The sequence below is a fragment of the Scyliorhinus canicula genome, chromosome 8, assembly GCF_902713615.1.
Source record: "Scyliorhinus canicula chromosome 8, sScyCan1.1, whole genome shotgun sequence".
NCBI lineage: Eukaryota > Metazoa > Chordata > Chondrichthyes > Carcharhiniformes > Scyliorhinidae > Scyliorhinus > Scyliorhinus canicula.
In genome coordinates this window covers 98,110,954-98,129,483 of record NC_052153.1, presented here as the reverse complement: position 1 = coordinate 98,129,483, position 18,530 = coordinate 98,110,954, and the positions used below count along the sequence as shown (strand labels likewise).

The 18,530-nt window shown below is 44.7% G+C and overlaps 1 protein-coding gene across 1 annotated transcript; it reads left to right on the top strand.

Moving 5' to 3' along the window:
- The first annotated feature begins 1,660 nt into the window (after positions 1–1,660).
- Positions 1,661–16,370, top strand: LOC119969999 (testis-expressed protein 43-like). The gene is made up of 3 exons (XM_038803962.1): positions 1,661–1,830; positions 12,979–13,087; positions 16,001–16,370. The coding sequence occupies exons 1-3, from the start codon at positions 1,784–1,786 to the stop codon at positions 16,211–16,213; spliced, it is 369 nt and encodes a 122-aa protein (XP_038659890.1). The 5' UTR covers positions 1,661–1,783; the 3' UTR covers positions 16,214–16,370.
- Positions 16,371–18,530: the final 2,160 nt, after the last annotated feature.

Sequence of the window (18,530 nt, the reverse complement as noted above, 5' to 3'; positions counted from 1 at the left end):
CAAGCCCATACGTCCACCCTATCCCCATAACCCAGTAACCCCACCTAACACCAAGGGCAATTTGGACCCTGAGGGCAATTTAGCCTGGCCAATTCACCTAACCCGGACATCTTTGGACTATGGGAGGAAACCGGAGCACCCGGAGGAAACCCACGCACACACGGAGAGAACGTGCAGACCCCACACAGACAGTGACCCAAGCCGGGATTTGAACCTGGGACCCTAGAGCTGTGAAGCATTTATGCTAACCACTATGCTACCGTGCTGCAGGTTTCAGTGGAAGAGGTGAATGCCAGGTGTGAGGAGGAGGAGCTAGGACCAATTTTGGAATTGGAGGTGTGGAGTGAAGCCCTTTGCACGGTGAATGCGACGTCATCCTGCGTGAGGCTGAGTGTGCTTCAGCTACAGGTGGTGCTTAAGCCACACCTCACCAAGGCCAGGATAATCCAATATTTTGAAGGAGTCAAGGATACGTAGTCAGTGAGTAGTGGTCGAGAGGGCCAGCTCACCATACGTGCATGTTTGGGTCCTGCTCTAAGCTGGTGGGTTTTTTGGGCCTTTTTTAGCCCCATATCAACTGTCTTGTATGTGGATCCAGAACCATGCTCATTGGTAGCTGTATTTCTATTGTAGGTTGCGGCCAATTATACTGCACTTTAAGGAGCTGGTCATTGTTAGCTGTTAGTTGGGTAGTTCTGGGTGGGGGTTTGATTTTTCTTTTATTTTTACATTGCTATTGTTGTATGTGTTATTGGGGTTGTGATTTGTACAAAATGGTAAAAGTTCAATAAAAATATTTTTAAAAATGAAAATGTATACACTGACCTTGGCCTCTCGTGAGGTCAACGAACATTTTGGAGCACTGGATCCTTGTCTTTAGGGCTTGATTCGTGGCATTTACTATCTTGACTATGTGATTCAATTAGTTTGGGAAAATTATTACTCTATCACCAACTCTCCCGTATACTCCTCCGATTGGAGGAATTTCTGTCACTTAGAGCTCTAGGAAAAATAAACAATATTGCCATTCAATAGTGTCCATTCCTGTCAAGCTGGTGGAAGAATTATTAGATATATCATAGAGGAAAAGCTCCTCCGGAAAGCAGCAATAAGGTCTGCCTTGTGGTACTGTAGATGGTGTAAATACCAGAAAATGACCTTCAAAATAAGATATTTTGATTGGAAATGTGAGGACTTTGAAGGAGGAGGGAGAAAAGATAAAAGTGCAGGATTGGGTTACGGGGTCCATCAATGACAGCTCAGGGGAAACCTCTGCTGAGCTCAAAAGACACATCAAGAACTGATAACAAAGTTAGATTCATCAGAATAGAAACATGGAGACACGAGAATTGGAAGAATGGAATGATTTTTTTAATGGTCAACCGAGTAAGTAGCATAATTCAGGTGGCACCTCGAGAATGACAACAGTTGTGAAACTTGTTGGCATGTTTGCAGTATTTGTCTTCACTGATTGAGAGATAAGCACTTATCATTGATGTGGTTTGCTTGTTTAATGTATACACCAAGTTGACATTCATTGTTATATTGATTAGGTCACAGGCCATTCCTGTTGCTAAGCAAAAATAAAGGACTTTGTATTTACATCATAATAGTGTACAATTCACATATCTAGAATTTTTATGCCTGTGATTTTAAATGTCATTAGACATTCAATGAATGGGAAGTGTTGATATGAAAAAGCTACATAAGAAAGTTTTTAATCATTAGTAAAATTGGAACTATAAGACCATATCCTTTGCAATATTCTCCACTATCAACCAGAATGAGCTCTTCAAGGGTCGATGCTGCAACCAACACCAAACCCAAAACGTAAGGAAAGTGTTTTAACTTCTAGCACCGTAGCTTGCGTGGAGCATAAGTATTACCAATTTTTCCTGAGTATGAAAAACATCACATCAATCTCCATTAAATTTCAGGATAATTTATTTTGAACTTGGCAGCAAGCATGGTAGCATAGTGGTTAGCACTGTGGCTTCACAGCACCAGAGTCCCAGGTTCAATTCCCTACTGAGTCACTGTCTGTGCGGAGTCTGCACGTTCTCCTCGTGTGTGCGTGGGTTTCCTCCGGGTGCTCCAGTTTCCTCCCACAGTCCAAAGCCGTGCAGGTTAGGTGGATTGGCCATGCTAAATTGCCCTTAGTGACCAAAAAGGTTAGGAGGGGTTATTGGGTTAGAGGGATAGGATGGAAGTGAGAGCTTAAGTGGGTCGGTGCAGACTCGATGGGCCAAATGGCCTCCTCCTGCATTGTATGTTCTATGTTATATGTTTTAAATTGCTATTGTTGGCTGAAGAAATTCCTTTTTAATTAAGAATTTCCTTTTTAGTCTGCCTATTGCTCTTTCTCTTTGGAGTATGACCTATGCCTGTGTAGATGGCACAGAAACAGAAGATGGTATTTGAACCTTTGATTTAGATAACCGAAAATGACCTGATTTTGGCTTCTTTTCCCCTCTTCTGAAGGGAGACATACAACATGCAATGCAGAAGGAGACCATTCAGCCATATGCCTCTGCTCACCCGTCTCTCTTCCACCCGCCCCCCCCCCCCACAATGCACCAATTAGTGCTTCCTTCCCCTTCATGCTTCACAGCTAATGTTTTTCACATCAAATTCAATGCGCCAGCCAAAGACATTTTATTCTGACTATTTTGCTAACTTAAAAAGGTTATAGTTTCCTAACATATTGACAAAATGAAGTTCAAGAAAAGTTTGCTTAACTCAGGGAGTCCGGTAGTAATAGCTTCGTTGAGAATTTGGAGGCAGTTTTGACACCACTTCGAGTTGGGGGCAGGATCAAGGGAAATGCCGCTTCGGGCAGGGAAGTGGGATGAAAATTTTCGGAGATGGGAGGAGAAAGGAATTAGAACACTAAAAGATTTATTTCTTGGGGGTCGTTTTGCGGGATTGAAGGAGCTGGGAGCGAAGTAGCGAAGTATGGGCTGGAGCAGGGGGAAATACTTAGATACATGCAGGTTCGAGACTTTGCCAGAAAGGGGATACAGAGCTTCCCTGTACAGCCGGCTTCCACATTGCTGGAGGAGGTGCTGACGACAGGGGGGCTGGAGAAGGGGGTAGAATCGGTGGTTTACGGGCTATTTTGGAGGAGGGGAAGGCGCCACTAGAAGGGATCAAGGCAAAGTGGGAGGAAGAGTTGGGAGAGGGTATGGAGGAGGGGGTCTGGTGTGAGATGATCCGGAGGGTGAATGCCTTCACCTTGCGTGCAAGGTTGAGCCTGATAAAGCTGAAAGTGGTGTATAGAGCGCACCTTACAAGGGCGAGGATGAGCCGACTCTTTGAGGGGTAGAAGATAGAATCATAGAATTTACAGTGCAGACGGAGGCCATTCGGCCCATCGAGTCTGCACCGGCTCGTGGAAAGAGCACCCTACCCAAGCCCACACCCCCACCCTATCCCCATAACATAGTAACCCCACCCAACACTAAGGGCAGTTTTGGACACTAAAGGCAATTTAGCATGGCCAATCCACCTAACCTGCACATCTTTGGACTGTGGGAAGAAACCGGAGCACCCGGAGGAAACCCACGCACACACGGGGAGAACGTGCAGACTCTGCACAGACAGTGACCCAAGTCGGGAGTCGAACCTGGGGCCCTGGAGCTGTGAAGCAATTGTGCTAACCACTATGCTGTCCTGTGTGAACGTTGCGGGGTAGGCCCTGCAAACCATGTTCATATGTTTTGGTCCTGCCCAAAGCTGGAGGATTACTGGAAGGAGGTGTTTAGGGTAATCTCTAAAGTGGTGCACGTGAAACTGGGCCCTCGGGAGGCCATATTCAGGGTGTCGGACCAGCCGGGGTTGGAAACGGGCGCGGAGGCAGATGTTGTAGCCTTCGCCTCGTTGATCGCTTGAAGGCGGATCCTGTTAGGGTGGAGATCAACCTCTCCACCCTGTGCCCTGGCGTGGCGGGGGAACCTGCTGGAATTCTTAACGCTTGAAAAGGTCAAATTTGAACTGAGGGGAAAGATGGAGGGTTTCTACAATTCATGGGCATTATTCATTCTGCACTTTTGAGAATTGGATCACATTGAACATTAGGAGGCTTGGGGGCTGGGAGGGTTGTGGGGAAGGGGACTGTATGTGTTCATGGTGACTATGGGTGATTCCTGATTCCTTTTTGTCATTTGTTTATGTTAACATGCGGGCCAATGTCTGGGTTTGGTGGGAGGATTGGATCGTTGTTATTGATATGGGGATTGACATTACATTCGTTACTGATGATTGTTTATTGTTGGGTGTAAATTTGGGAGAAAATATGAAAAGTAGGAGAATAAAAAATATTTAAAAAAGAAAAAAGAAAAGTTTGCTTATCCTGTTTGGGACATTATTTGGTATTATCCAAAATTGTGAATGCAGGTTGCATTGAGAACATTCCAATGAAGATTATCTTACACAAACAAAAATTTAAATATGGAAAGGCAGTCACTCATCCTTGTTTCAGCAGGTAGGCTGGGTAAATCAAACATGTTGAGCAATTTCTCAAAAGAAGTTTGTTCCTGAAAATTAGTAGAGCCCCAACAAATCTGATAAAGAAGGAAGACACTTACTATAGGAGCAATAGTTTCTCCTTGAGCATGCCCCACCATTCTGTACGATAATGGTTCATCGATACCTCAATTCAGCTTCATTATCCTAACCCCATGTCCCTTGATTCCCTTGGTGTTCGAAAACCTATTGGTTTTAGTCTTGAAAATGCTCAAGGGCAGATAATTCAAAAGATTCACAACCCTTTGATTGAAGCAGCTTGATTTTGTCTTGATCCAAAATGTTCAATTGCTTATCCTGATACTGCCCCCTGTATCCTAATCTCTTCATCCAGAGGCAACGGCCTCTCAGCATCTACTTTGTCGTTTCCTCTTAATTTCATGAGATTGCCTCTCATCGTTTTAAACATGAGAGACATAGGCTCTTTCTATTTGATTTCTCCTCGTACCACTACCCTCTCATTCCAGGAATCAATCCAGTGAATCTTTGTTGCACTGCCATCTAAGGGAAGTACATCCTTGGGTAAGGAAACCAAAACTGTGCAGGCATTGTCTCACCAATGCCCTATGTAATTGCATCTTATTCTTTTGCTCCAACTCCCTTGCAATGAAGAAAAGCATACAATTTTCCTTCCTAATTGCTTGCTTTACCTACATGTTGTTCTGAGAAATTTTGGACAAGGACCCACAAATCCCTCAGCATATTAATATTTACCAGTATCTGACTTTTTTTTAAAATCCGTTTTTCTATTTTTACCAAGTGGGTAATTTCCCACATTGTACTCTGTATGTTACTTTTTTATTTCATGGAATGTAGGCATCTCTGGGAAGAGCTACATTTGGTGTCTATCCCTAATTGCCCTTGAACTGAGTGGCTTGCTGTGCCATTGAAGAGACAACCACATTGCTGCGGGTTTGGAGTCACATATAGACCAGACTATGTAGGGACAGCAGATTTCTTTCCCTAAAGGGCATTAATGAACCAGAGGATTTTCATGAAAATCGATGATAGTTGTCATGATCGTGGACTGGCTTTATATAGCAGATCTATTAATTTAATTCAAATTTCATCAGCTGCTGTGGTGGGATTTGAACCCATGTCCGCCACACCATTATCACTATGTCATTATCTCCTGACTCTTGTCCACTTACTTATTCCCATCTAAGTCCCTTTGCATTTAATTTGTACATTAATTTCCCATCTCACCTTGTGTAATCAGCAAACTTGTATACATTACATTCTGTCCCTTAATCTGTGCGATTAATCTAGATTATATAGCTAAGGCCCAAATACTAATTCTTGTGGTTACAACCTCACAGCCCAATTTGTTCCCACTCGTTTCTATCCACTAAATAATGCTCAAACTGTAGTAATATATCACTCCTAACCCCATGAGTTCTAATAATGTGTAATAATGTCAGTTAGTGCCTTTGAAAATCCAGATGTACTAAATCTACTGTTTTCCCCTCATCTACTTGCCGCTTAAGCCCTCAGAAAAGCATGACAATCCCTTAGACAAACATAACTTCCCTTTCATAAAATGAGCTGGACAGGGCTCACCGGTCACTTCGGCCAAAACCAAAAGCAAATGATCCACCTAGAGCTGTAATAGTCTGCTTTCATAACTATCAGATGAAGGTGAGAGTCGAGTCCCAGGAACCTTCCTCTGCTCTCGGTGCCGTCTCCATGACTTTTGTTGATTACTTTCTTCTTAGCAATTTGTTTTCTTGCCTCAATCTTCATTGCTAGTTTTCTCTTTTGTTATATCTCTGAGTTAATCACAAATAGAAAATATATGGAGGGGCCCACACTCAGGATTCTTATAAACATGGCGAGTGGTTTTATTAAGAGGTGTTGTTCATACAATCCAAGATAGAGAAGGACTTCTGGTGGCATGTAGGAAGAAGTCGCGCGTTGGGTGGCCCCTGCTCGTGACTTGGTTTTTAGGAACTATATGCCAGGTCCCAGGGGCAATTTTTCAACAAATAAGTGCAGCAAGCCATAAGGAAGGAGGGGGGGTGTCCAAAAAACAAAAGAAAGCCGCTGGGAAGATGGGGGCAAGTGAAGGTTTGGCATCGAGCAAAAGGGTCAGCTCGGCAACTGGAAAGATGGCAGAGGCTGAGTCGCACGGTAGGGCCTCACTGTTCATGGCAAAAAGGGTGACCAAGGTGATGGCTCTGGAATTCGAGAAGCATTTTGCTAAGCACATGGAGGTGATGAGGAGGATAATGGCAGCAATGGAGATACTGGTGAAGGAGGCGATTACCCTGGTGAAGGCGACGGTGTTGTAAACCCTGGCCGAGGAGCGGGGAGCAGTGTGAGAAACTGAAGGGGGTGGAAGAGGTCTTGTTGCAACACAGTGATCAGTTCACCTCGATGGGTGAGGAGCTGCAGAGGATGGTGGAGGTCTACAAAGGTCTGAGAACTAAGGTGGAAGGTCTTGAAAAGAGATCTAGGCGGGTCTGCCCGAAGGGGAGGAGGGCCCAAGGCCGATGGACTAATTTGCCAAGATGTTGGCGGAACTGTTGGGGGAGGGGAAAGACCCCCCCACCCCGGTATGAACTGGATGGGGCTCATCGGTCGGTAATTGTGTGTTTTCACAGGTACCATATGAAGGAGAAGGTCCTGAGTTGGGCGAAACAGATGTGGAAGGTGCAGTGGGCTGGAGCTGATATACTCATATGCCAGAACTTAACAGTGGAGTTTGAGGATTTAACAGTGGAGTTGGCGAGGAGGCGGGCGGTCTTCAGTCGAGTGAAGATGGCACTGTAGAACAGCAGGGTGCGGTTAGGCATGACCTACAAATCCAAGTACTTTTATTTAGAGATGGTGGAAGCAGCGGAGGTGTTTGTGAAGGCAAAAGGACTGGGCAGAATTTAGAAATGAGACTGAGGATTGGTCTTGGACTGAGGGTAGGGGGGGTGGATGATGGTATTTGGTTCTATTTTTTTATTTCATGGTTTTTATTCTATATTGTTATATGTGTTAAATGGAATGAGTTGTCCAATTGGGTGTGGTAAGAGTTGGGAATTTTTGTAAGGGCAGTTTTTCTGGGGTTTGTATGTTTGCACTGGTTTGTTTGTTTGAAGGGAATTTCTTTGCTTTCCCAGGACCAGGTAGGGGGAAGGAGATTGGAGGGGAGTGGGGCCTGGCCGGGGGTCTCCACACTAGCAGGCTCAAGCTGCTAGTGAATGGGAGCGTGGTGGGGGAGGAGCCTGGTCGAACTGTTTTCAATGGGCCTAGGAGGTGTGAAAAGTGGGGGAGAGGGCCGATGCTGAGTGAGGTGTTTTTGAGAGGAAGTGGATGGAGGGATTCTGGAAGAGTGGAGGGGTTCGATGGCAACAAAGGTACGATGGCAACAAAGGAATGATAATGGCGGATAGGAGAGGTGGGGGATGATGAGAGACCCTGGCCCCTGGTCAGAATAGTTACGTGGAATGTGAAAGGTTTGGGGGGGGGGGGGGGGGGCTGGTGATGAGGCCGATGGTGTCAGCACACCTAAAATGCTTGAAGACTGATGTTGTTGTACTCCAAGAGACTCACTTGAAGGTGAAAGACCAGGTGAAGCTCAAGAAGGGTTGGGTGAGCCAAGTATTTCACTTGGGGTTTGACAGTAGGGCTCAGGGGGTAGCGGTTTTGGTGGGTAAGGGAGAGAGGTTCCAGATGGAGAAGGTGGTGATGGACCAGGGGGTAGATATGTGATAGTAACAGAGGGGTTGGAGGGGAGGTTGGTGGCGTTGCCAAGTGTGTTTGGCCCTAACTGGAATGGTGCAAGATTTGTGAGGAAGGTGCTTGGATGCTCGGACTTGGATTCACAAGAGCTAATAGTGGCAGGGGACTGGAATTTGGTACAAGAGCCAAGGATGGATAGGTTGCAGACGTGCTCGCTTGCCCAATCGGGAAATGGGAGGGATGGACCCGTGGAGGTTCTTGCACCCAAGGAAGTATTTGTTTTTCTCCTCGGCTCACAAGGTCTATTCGAGGATAGGCTTTTTCATAGTTGGGCAGGCATTGTTGGCTGGGATTAGAGGATCAGAGAATTTGGCAATAGCGATCTCAGATCATGCGCCACACTGGGTGAATGTGGCCCTGGAGAGGAGGGTAGCTCAGAGGCCAGGGTGGAGAATGGATGTGGGGTTGCTGAGGGACCGAGCTTTTTGTGAAACGATCGGGAAAGTCATTGCAGAGTACATGTGCTTTCGGTGTACAGGGGAAGTATCATGGGCGGTGGTATGGGAGGCTCTGAGGTGGTAGTGAGCGAGGAGGTGATTTTGTTTAAGGCCAAGGTGGATAAAGAGGAGAGGGAGGAGCGTCAAAGGCTGATAGAGGAGATGTTGAAGGTGGGCAGGAGATATGCGGATGATGCCGATCCGGCCCTTTTAGACAGAAGGAGGGAGCTTCAGGCAAGTTTTGACCGGTTGTCCACGGGGATTGAGGCGGGCGAGGGGAGCAATTTATGAATATGGGGAGAAGGCTTGGCGGATGCTGGCAGCCAACTTCGGAGGGAGGCGCGACGAGGGAGTTCCTGGACGGATTGGAGTATCTGATGCTGGAGGAGGAAGACAGGGCCAGATTGGAGAGGTTGTGGGGAAACAGGAGGTGAAAGAGGCCATTGGGAGAATGCAATCAGGGACGATGGCAGGGCCAGATGGGTTCCCTGTGGAGTATTACAAGAAATTTAAAGAAAATTGACGCTGCTGATGGTGGGGATGTTCGAGGAGGCAATAAGAAAGGGGGTGCTACTACAAACACTGGGGCAGGCCTCAATCTTTCTCCTGTTAAAGAAAGATAAGGATCCGATGGAGTGTAGGTTGCATAGGCCTATATCGCTACTGAATGTAAATGCCAAGGTACTTGTGATGGTGCTGCCGATTAGGCCGACCGAAGGTGGCCCTTGAGCTGGCCAGGGAGGAGAAAGACCGCGACTGTGCGATGGCAAAGTGGGGGCAGCGAGCAAAACTGAGAACCCTAACGATACACAGACATTCCTCAAGCCTCACGTGAGTAAACATCTCACATTATTTATGCCCCATGACGTACTAATATTATCTCCCTTCCCTTGCAGAGCAATCAGACGAGCAGCCCGGTCCATTCTCGAGGCCACTGGATACCACTGACCTAGACAGCTAAGAGGGAATATTCTCGGAAATTGACATAGAAGAGGCATTACATCTGTCACCCGCACCCTCCACCAGTGCAGATATTCACACCTCGGTGGAATTTAGTAGTAGGCAGGCTGCTGTATAAGTCACTGGTGAGATCCTCACAGCTGAAGATCCACAGCAGGTGGATGCATGGAGATCCCAGGGATCTGGCATTCCAAGGAAAACTGGAGCCTAGGATACTGCTGAGCCCCTGGCCGATGACTTGCCCCTGGGTCTGTTCGTCCAGAGCTGATAAAACTGCTAAGGCAGAGTGGTGAGCATCCCTCCTTGAACTGCAAAGCTGACTGAAAGTGTCCCATTGCCTTCTGTCTGAGGAGATTGTGCTGTCACTCCAATACAACGAGGCCAACACTGTGAGGATGGTGTCCGCAGTGGACACCTTGGTGCAGGACGTGCACTCCACGGCGGGAGATATACACTCCATGGTTCAGCTCATGATCTCCATGGTTTAGCTCATGACCTCTATGGATAAGGGCATGAACTCCATGATGCAAGCACTGATAGGAATCCACGAGTGTCAGTGCCAGAAGATGACGGGGCTTCTGGACCTTACTCAGCTGTCCTGCTATCCTATGGAGAAGCACAGGGACCTCTGGGCATCCAAAGGGAAGGTTTAGCACGAGAACAGCCTGGCACCCTCCACCTAGGGGACCATCTCTCCATGTGAGTGACACATCTCTAGCCCAGCGCATCACGGAGGACAACACTGAAAATCCTGCTGCCTGAAAGTAGGTCCGAACCTCAAGGTCCAGGCCCCGAGGGATGCTCGCCAAGGTAATCTCTGGCAACTGGCCTCTTCAACGTCAGCTGTGGATCCAGGGGATACACCTAGACATAGCGGGACGGTGAGAAAGATTAAAAAACAGCAGACACCTAGTAGGCACTGGTGAACAAAGGCACTTGTTAAATGGGTCCCAACTGTAATATAGCACTTATAATAAACATCACTTTGTTCATCAGCAGCTCCTCCTCCCTGTCAACATTCAGGCGTCTCATTGGAACCACTCAGCAAGTCATATTGGACTCACAGAGCTATTAAAGTGCAGAAGGAGGCCGTTCGGCCAATTGTGTCTGCACCAGCTCTCCAAAAGAGCACTATGACTTCGTGCCAGTCTCCTGTCTTTTCCCCAAAACCTTGCATATTGATGAACATCAAATGCCCGCTCGAATGCCTTGATTAACCTGAACTGCTGACTGTTTCCCTCTTCACAGACGCTGTCAGACCTGCTGAATTTTTCCAGCACTACCTGTTTCTATACCTCACAAACCAACCCTTGATTCAAGACTGTGATGTTCTCTTGTCAGGATTTCTTGAGTATGTAGTGTTGAACAAAGAACATCAAGCTAAGTAAATTAACAACGCTGATTTATTTACACTACTTAAATTAGGTTTGAACAAGTTCCTCGGTAAAAAGATACTAAACTGAACTATACGATATCTCTAACTACAGAACTCTCTCACTTTGCAACTAATCTCTCTCATGCATCTGGTGGTGAGAAGTATTAACATGAAATTGTTAACCCTTTGTCCTTTGTATTCTTTGATATGTCACCGAGACTACAACGTATAATAACGAAACTTCTGTTGCTGTTTTCTCAAGTGTGCCACAGCATTAATGGCATCAACCACGTTGTTCTTTTTCACGCCACTTTCGCGAACAAACATTTCGGAGTATTGATTCTTAGCAGGTTCATTCGCACGACACATACTGATAGCTTCTTCTAGTGTTAATTTCTTATTTTTAAAGAAATTTAGAGTACCCAATTCATTTTTTCCAATTAAGGGGCAAGTTGGCATGCCCAATCCACCTAGCCTGCACATCTTTGGGTTGTGGGAGCGAAACCCACGCAAACATGACGAGAATGTGTAAACTCCAAACGGACAGTGACCCAGAGCCGGGATCGAACCTGGGACTTCAGCGTCGTGAGGCAGAAGTGCTAACCACTGTCTCACCATGCAGTCCTTCTAGCAATAATTTCTGTTGCCTGAACAATCTTTCGCACAGCTTTTCATTTTTTATACCGTATACAATCTGATCATGCAGAAGGAAGTTTAATAGGTAAAAATTACAGATCTGAGCTTTGAGCCCAAGATCTGTTACAATACAGTCAACTGTTTCACCTGCTTTTTGGTCTCTTTTTCGGAATATATAATGCTCAAATGTTTTGTTAATCTGCAGCTCACAGTGTCTGCCGAACTTTTCTATAACTGTGTTACATTTCTTTTTATCAACTTCATTCTCGAAGTGGAATGAGCTAAATAGTTCTAACGCTTGCGGTCTAGCCATTGTTAAGAACAGCGACATCTTTCGCTGATCACTGGCAGCTTTGAGGTCTAAAGCTGAGAGGTACAGTTCAAACTGTTGTTTGCATCGACTTTACCCAATGGCCTGAACTACTTTGGAGTCTACAAACCCTCCATGAAGCTTTGACTGGGCTCTGTTCTTCGATGCAATTGGCTTCCACGATGTTGTTGCAATCAGAGTCTGGTTGAGATTTGTTTCCCCGATCTTCGTAAGTTTTCTTTTTCTCTGAGATTTTTCTTTCTCTCTCTAAATCTTACTATATATACTACCTTAGGAACCACTCCTGGTATCACGTGAGAACCTGTGCCTTAATATTTACTCCCGGTAGCATGTGATGTCCTCTGTTTTGTTCGTCAGGATGTCTTGAGTACGTAGTGTTGAACAAAGAGCATTAAGCTAACTAAATGAACTAAGCTAATTTATTTACACTACTTAAATTAGATTCGATCAAGTTCCTGGGTAAAAATATATTAAACTAAACTATACAATAACTCTAACTACAGAATTCTCTCACTATGCAACAAATCTCTCTCACGCTTAAACACCTTCTCCCAGAATCTTAGGAGTCACATGTTATTTATATGACTACTCTTTATCCCCATCTGGTGGTGAGAAGTATTAATATTAAATTGTTAACCCTTTGTCTTCTTTACAATATACATATTGTTACAAAGACCAGAATTAACAGTTTTCACAAAAAAAAGCAGATGGAGTAAGGAGAAGTGATTCGAGTAAACACCATGACTCAATGCAAGAAAATAGAATTTGATTTATTCAATCACAGTAAAATAATTAATTACTGGCATAATTGTTGGTTAGTTATTGAGTGGCAACAGTTAATTTTAAGGACATAAGAATGAAAATACCTGTCATCTGCTTGAACAATGGTATGGAATTGTAATATCAGCTCCTTTAAACAAGCCTTTAAATAATGTTTTAAGCAAAACTGGAACTGAAAATATTGCTTTTAATTTTTTTTACAGTTGTGACATCGTTCATATCCCAATTTTCTCGGACCTCCATCCTTGTATTCCAAGACGCTATGTAATGCCATGGAAACAGGATATGAAAAACAGGAGACTCATTTTACATGTATGGTTAATCAATGTGAACAGTTTTTATGATTGAAAACTTACAATTTTCCTTTGTGGAGGTTAATTTAATACAATATTGCAGGACGAATAGCTTTAACTTGCAATCTCAAACTCCCTGTGAACAGGAAGGTCACAACTATCTCATGTTAATGGTAATTCTTGACGGTGTGGATTATTTAATGTGGAAATCTTTCCATATTTTACACCAGCCATTGATTTAGCCTTTTTCAAAAAATTGAACAAATTTAGTGTCAATTGTGCTATTTGGAGAGTTTATTTACTACACATTACCGGAAGGAGAAAAAAGGCCGAACTTTGATGGTAAAAGAAAATGAAGAAAGGTACCAAATAAGTGATCAGTGGACAAAGTGAGGTCTATAGGAAAGAACAATGGGTAACGCTAAGCAATAACAACAATTACTGCATTCATGTAGTGTTTGGCAGTAAAACGTTATTTCATTGGAACAAAAAGAGGACAGTGCAGAGAAGAGTTCAGGATTGATCTGATGGTCAGGGATCGGATTTATTAAGAAAGACTGCTGAAATTGGGACAGGATTTTACTAGCTCTTTTGGGGTTGGGCTTGGAAGCGTAGTGTGGGCAGGTGGCATGCTCATCATCTTCCCACCACCATGCCACCTTCTCAGTGGTGGGAAAATCAGATGATCCACCCACCCAGAACTCAATTGAGCCATTTAGGTAACCAAGGAAGAGCCTTTTCTTGTCATTTCTGGCATTTTGTCAATGCTCGGAGGGGTCCTCCACTAAGAGGGAATACTACCAGTTAAACCCTAGTGGCCTCCCAGCAGGCAGTGTTTAAATCCCACCTTCTTTCTGGGCACTCTTCAGTCCATCACAAGGCCACCAGTTGCCATGGTAAACCCATGACAGCCACAGCACCTGCCCGCAGCACGCCACGTCACCAAGGCCTGTCTTACTGGTTTCAGCACCCCCAGGCTCCACTAGCTTGACTTTGAGAGTGCATGTCCATTGATGTGTTCTCTTCTTGCAAGTGCATCCTGAGTGTTGGTGCTGCAGAGGTTACTGAGCTGTGGGTTCTTTGAATGGTCTGGCTTAAGGATAGGATGCCATCTTTAATAGGGATGGCAGTTCCAGCAACAGCCAAATAATCTCTTGACATCGACAATATGTGGCTCCAGGTTCCACTGACCGCAAAAGTAGATGACAGGACCCCAGCCACGCCCCACAAAACCTTTGAATGTTTCAGTTCGGAAAATATATATTCCAGTTGGAATTGAGACCCCGGTTTGGGAATCATATGTGTGTTCAGAGCTTGCACATAGCCTCAGCTAGTCAGTTGGAGAAACTTTACATGAGGTAGCCTCCTAACTGTTCACTTCTTCTTTGCCATCCAATTAAGGATGATGGGTGGGAAAATAACCTGGAGGCCCTCCTGAATGTCCAGATGGTTGAACCACTGAGTAAAGTGATCACTGTTGGACAAGAGGGAGACCTTGGAGGTGTGTCAAAATGAATGCTCAGGAAGCCCTTCTTCAATTGGTGAAAAAGTTGACAAAGTAAGTGACCTCTAGGTGGAAAAGAGCCTGTTGCCGCTCCTGGTCCTCTGTAAACACTGCAGCCTCATGATGCTCCCAATTAATACAGTAAGAAGTCTTACAACACCAGTGCTCCAAAAGCTAGTGTTTGAAACAAACATGTTCGGCTTTAACCTGGTGTTGTAAGACTTCTTACTGTGCTCATCCCAGTCCAACGCTGGCATCTCCACATCATGCCCAATTAATACAGCACACTTGGACCACTGACCTCCTGGTGAGAGGCTTTTTCTGCAGCATAGTTGCACAACCTACACAGTGACACTGAGAAAGTTGTGGCACTGGCAGAGGAGAACTGCTCTTAAATTTACCTCATTACCTGTTCATCTCCATGGAGCAGGGATTCCCATGGCCTTTTCAAAGTTGCTGAATATGGAATGTGTTATATAAATAACAAGTCTTCAAATTAATTCATTGCATGTACAACACTTTTGAGATGTTCATCAGCAAATTAACAAGATGCTAAATAAGTATAAGTACAGCATGTTTTATTTTTAAATTCTTGAAAGATTTTTGATAAACAATAGGGTGAAGGTTTATCACGGTAGGCTGGACTTTACAATCAGATCAATCACAATCTTATTCAATGGGTTAGCAAATTCAAGGACTGTGAGGCCTGCTCTTGCTCCCAATTTGTACATTCATAATGGAAATTAAGAACAATATTGCAATTAGATTATCCCAGGATTAGTGAGGAAGAAGTAATCTTATCAAAAGAAAGAAAGACTTGTGTTTATATAATACCTCCTACAACCACAGGACATCCACAGTGCTTTACAGCCAATTTAATACTTTTGAAGTGCAGCCACTGTTGCAATGTGGGAAATTAGCAACTAATTTGCATACAGCAAATTTCCACAAACATGTGATAATGACCAGATAATCTGGTTTTTTGATGGTATTGATCGAGGGATTAGCATTGTCCAGGACACTGGCGATAACTCTCTTGCTCATCTTCAAAGTACTGTTGTGGGATGTTCTATGACAACTTGAGAGGACAGACAATTTGACATTTTACCCGAAGGACAATACCGCTGATGGAGGACCGCTCCTTACACTGCCCCATGGTGTCAACTTAGGTTATTGTGCTCAAGTCACGAAATGGGACTTCAACCCACAACCTTGTAACTCAACTGAGAGGGCTATAAACCCAGCCACAGCTCAAAACCAATGACTTCATAAACATCTATTCACAACATAAGTTGATTAACTTAAATTCTCATTTATACAAATTTGGAAAGGTTGAACAATGATTTTTAAAGCTACTGGAAGTTAACTCAATGAATTAGTGCAGAACACAATCACATTTTTGACCATTACTTTATATTTCTATCTCAGCATCAAAAACTAAGTGAAATACCCAATGATGAAGGAGAGGAAAGCTTATTCTTGGAAAAACGTGAACGGCTTTGCCATGGAGAGGACAGACTCTGCCTCCATGATCAAATGAACCAACTGACCCCAGGCAATATCCTTCATATTCCTATATCCTCCCATCTCTCCAGGTACGGGAGCACTATTGTACGTCGTTGGGGCAGATCTCGCACCTAGGAACTTTCAGATTTGTTTCATTTCTGTATTCTTTGGCCAACATCCAAGTAGTAGTTCGTATTTCTGGGCCTGCTAGTCATTAGTTGCTAGTTTTTCTATGCTTGCAAAGAATAAATAACCGCATCACCATCTCAATAAAATTGTAGCATTAAATCAATTGCTAAAGTGTTTATTTATGTGACTTGAATCAAAGGGATTCATCGTAAGTGAATCAATAACAAGTAGAACAAAAATGATGGTCCAATTTAATTAGTCAACAAAACTGCAATTGGCAAAACCTCTGATGTTTCTTTCCAACATCATCAGCACTGAAATTAGTGCCTCACACCTGATAAACAAGTTGCTCCCAAATACCTAGTTTTTGACTCATTAGACTTACTCGCTCCTATCAGTTTATAATGCAGACCCTGGTCCTTCTAAACCATATCCCAAGCACCTTCAGGCTGTCCGTCCTGAAAATGACGGGACAAGGGATTGGTTGGCCCAGTTCCCAAGGAACATGGCTTTGCTCTCGCCACAATTTATCATGGCTCCCAAGGCCAGTTTGAACTGGTTGCAGATGTGGATCAGTGGGCGCATCGACAGGACGGCACAGTGGTTCACTGCTGCCTCACAGTGCTAGGGACCTGGGTTTAATTCCAGCCTTGGGTCACTGTCTGTGTGGAGTTTGTATGTTCTCCCAGTATCTGTGTGGGTTTCCTCCGGGTGCTCCGGTTTCCTTACAGTCCAAAAATGTGCAGGTTAGGTGGATTGGTCATACTAAATTGCCCCTTAGTGTCCAGTGATGTGCAGGTTAGGTTATGGGGTTACGGGGATAGGGCGAGGTGGATGGGTGAGTGGGCATGGATAGAGTGCTCATTCGAAGGGTCGGTGCATACTCGATGGGCCAAATGGCCTCGTTCTGCACTGTAGGGATTCTATGATTGATTCTATGATCTATGACAGTGGTTACAAGCAGAAGACAGTGACATCGTCCATGTACAGGTCGGCTTAGACTTGAGCGCTTCTACTACCTGGGATCGTCACTCCTCTTGTGCCAGAATCCTTACTAATGGACTCAGCACAGAGTTCTATACAACATACAAACAGGACGGTGGAGAGAGGGCAGCCCTGCCTGACTCCAGATTTAATTGGAAAGCTTTCTGATTCCCACCTGTTGATTGAGATGTTTGTGTCGAGCAATTGGATCCAATTGCAGATTCCCTCTGCATACCCCATTTTGGAGAGCACGTCCATCATGTAGGTGTGTGATATTCGATATTCTGTCAAAGACCTTCTCCTGGTCCAGGCTGATGAGGCAAGTGTTCACACCCCTGTCCCGCATATAAGCGATCGTAACCCTGAGTAGTGTGAGGCTATCAGAGATCATCCTGCCGAGTGCAGAGCAAGTCTGGTCAGGGTGGACATTGACTCCAGAACAGACCTGACTGATTGGTGATGACCTTGGACTGTATTTTATAGTCCACATTCAAGAGTGAAATGGGTCGCCAATTTCTAATTTCTTCCCTTTCTCCATCCCGCTTGTAGATGAGGGTAATAATGCCTTTCCTCATGGATACTGACATGCTCTTGGCCAGAAGCATGCTCTCGTATACCTCCAGCAGATTTGAACCAATCCAGTCCCACAGAGCCTAATGCAACTCAGCCAATAAACCATTGCTTACGGGGAGTTTAGTCTGCTCATAGATCTCGTGGGTCTTGGTCAACCCATTCAGAGTTAGCGGTGTGGATCTCCTGCTCACTGTCCTCTAAAACCTCCATGATAGAATAAAGGAAGGAGTGGGAGGCCATGCTGTCCATGGACTTCATGTCATGCAGTCCAGCATACAAGGATTTGCTGATCCTCAAAATGTCAGACTGCGATGACTTTACTGAGCCATCTTCTTCCTTCAGGCTGCTTATCACAGAGCTCTCTCTGTGTACATTTAGGAAGATGAAACACACATCATGTCTCATCCTGCTTCACGCAGTAATCTCTGGACTGGATGATGATCTTAGAAGCCTCTGTGGCAATGAAAAAGGCTTGCTGGCCCTTCACTTCCTGGAGATCCTCCATGACATCAACCCACATTGACTGCAGCCAAAGCAGATTTTGCATGCTTTTCTGGACTCAGGATATAATTTCCCCGGTCTCTCTCTTGCCATGTGAACCCCTTTGAGGATGTTAAAACCTCTTGATGTTCTCATTTGTTGTCTCCCACCAGTGAGTCAGGGACTCAAAGAGGGCTCCCCAACCTTTGTAATACCTTTTGAGTTCCTCAATGTTCTCTGGTATCAACAATTTCCATGTTCCCCTGCCAACTTTGGCCCTGCTGTA

Coding starts and splice junctions, on each gene's coding strand:
- LOC119969999 (XM_038803962.1), top strand. CDS start 1,784: ATGAGCTCTTCAAGGGTCGATGCTGCAACCAACACCAAACCCAAAAC. Junction 1,831..12,978: donor ACCAACACCAAACCCAAAAC/GTAAGGAAAGTG, acceptor TTTTTTTTACAG/TTGTGACATCGTTCATATCC. Junction 13,088..16,000: donor ACAGGAGACTCATTTTACAT/GTATGGTTAATC, acceptor TTTCTATCTCAG/CATCAAAAACTAAGTGAAAT.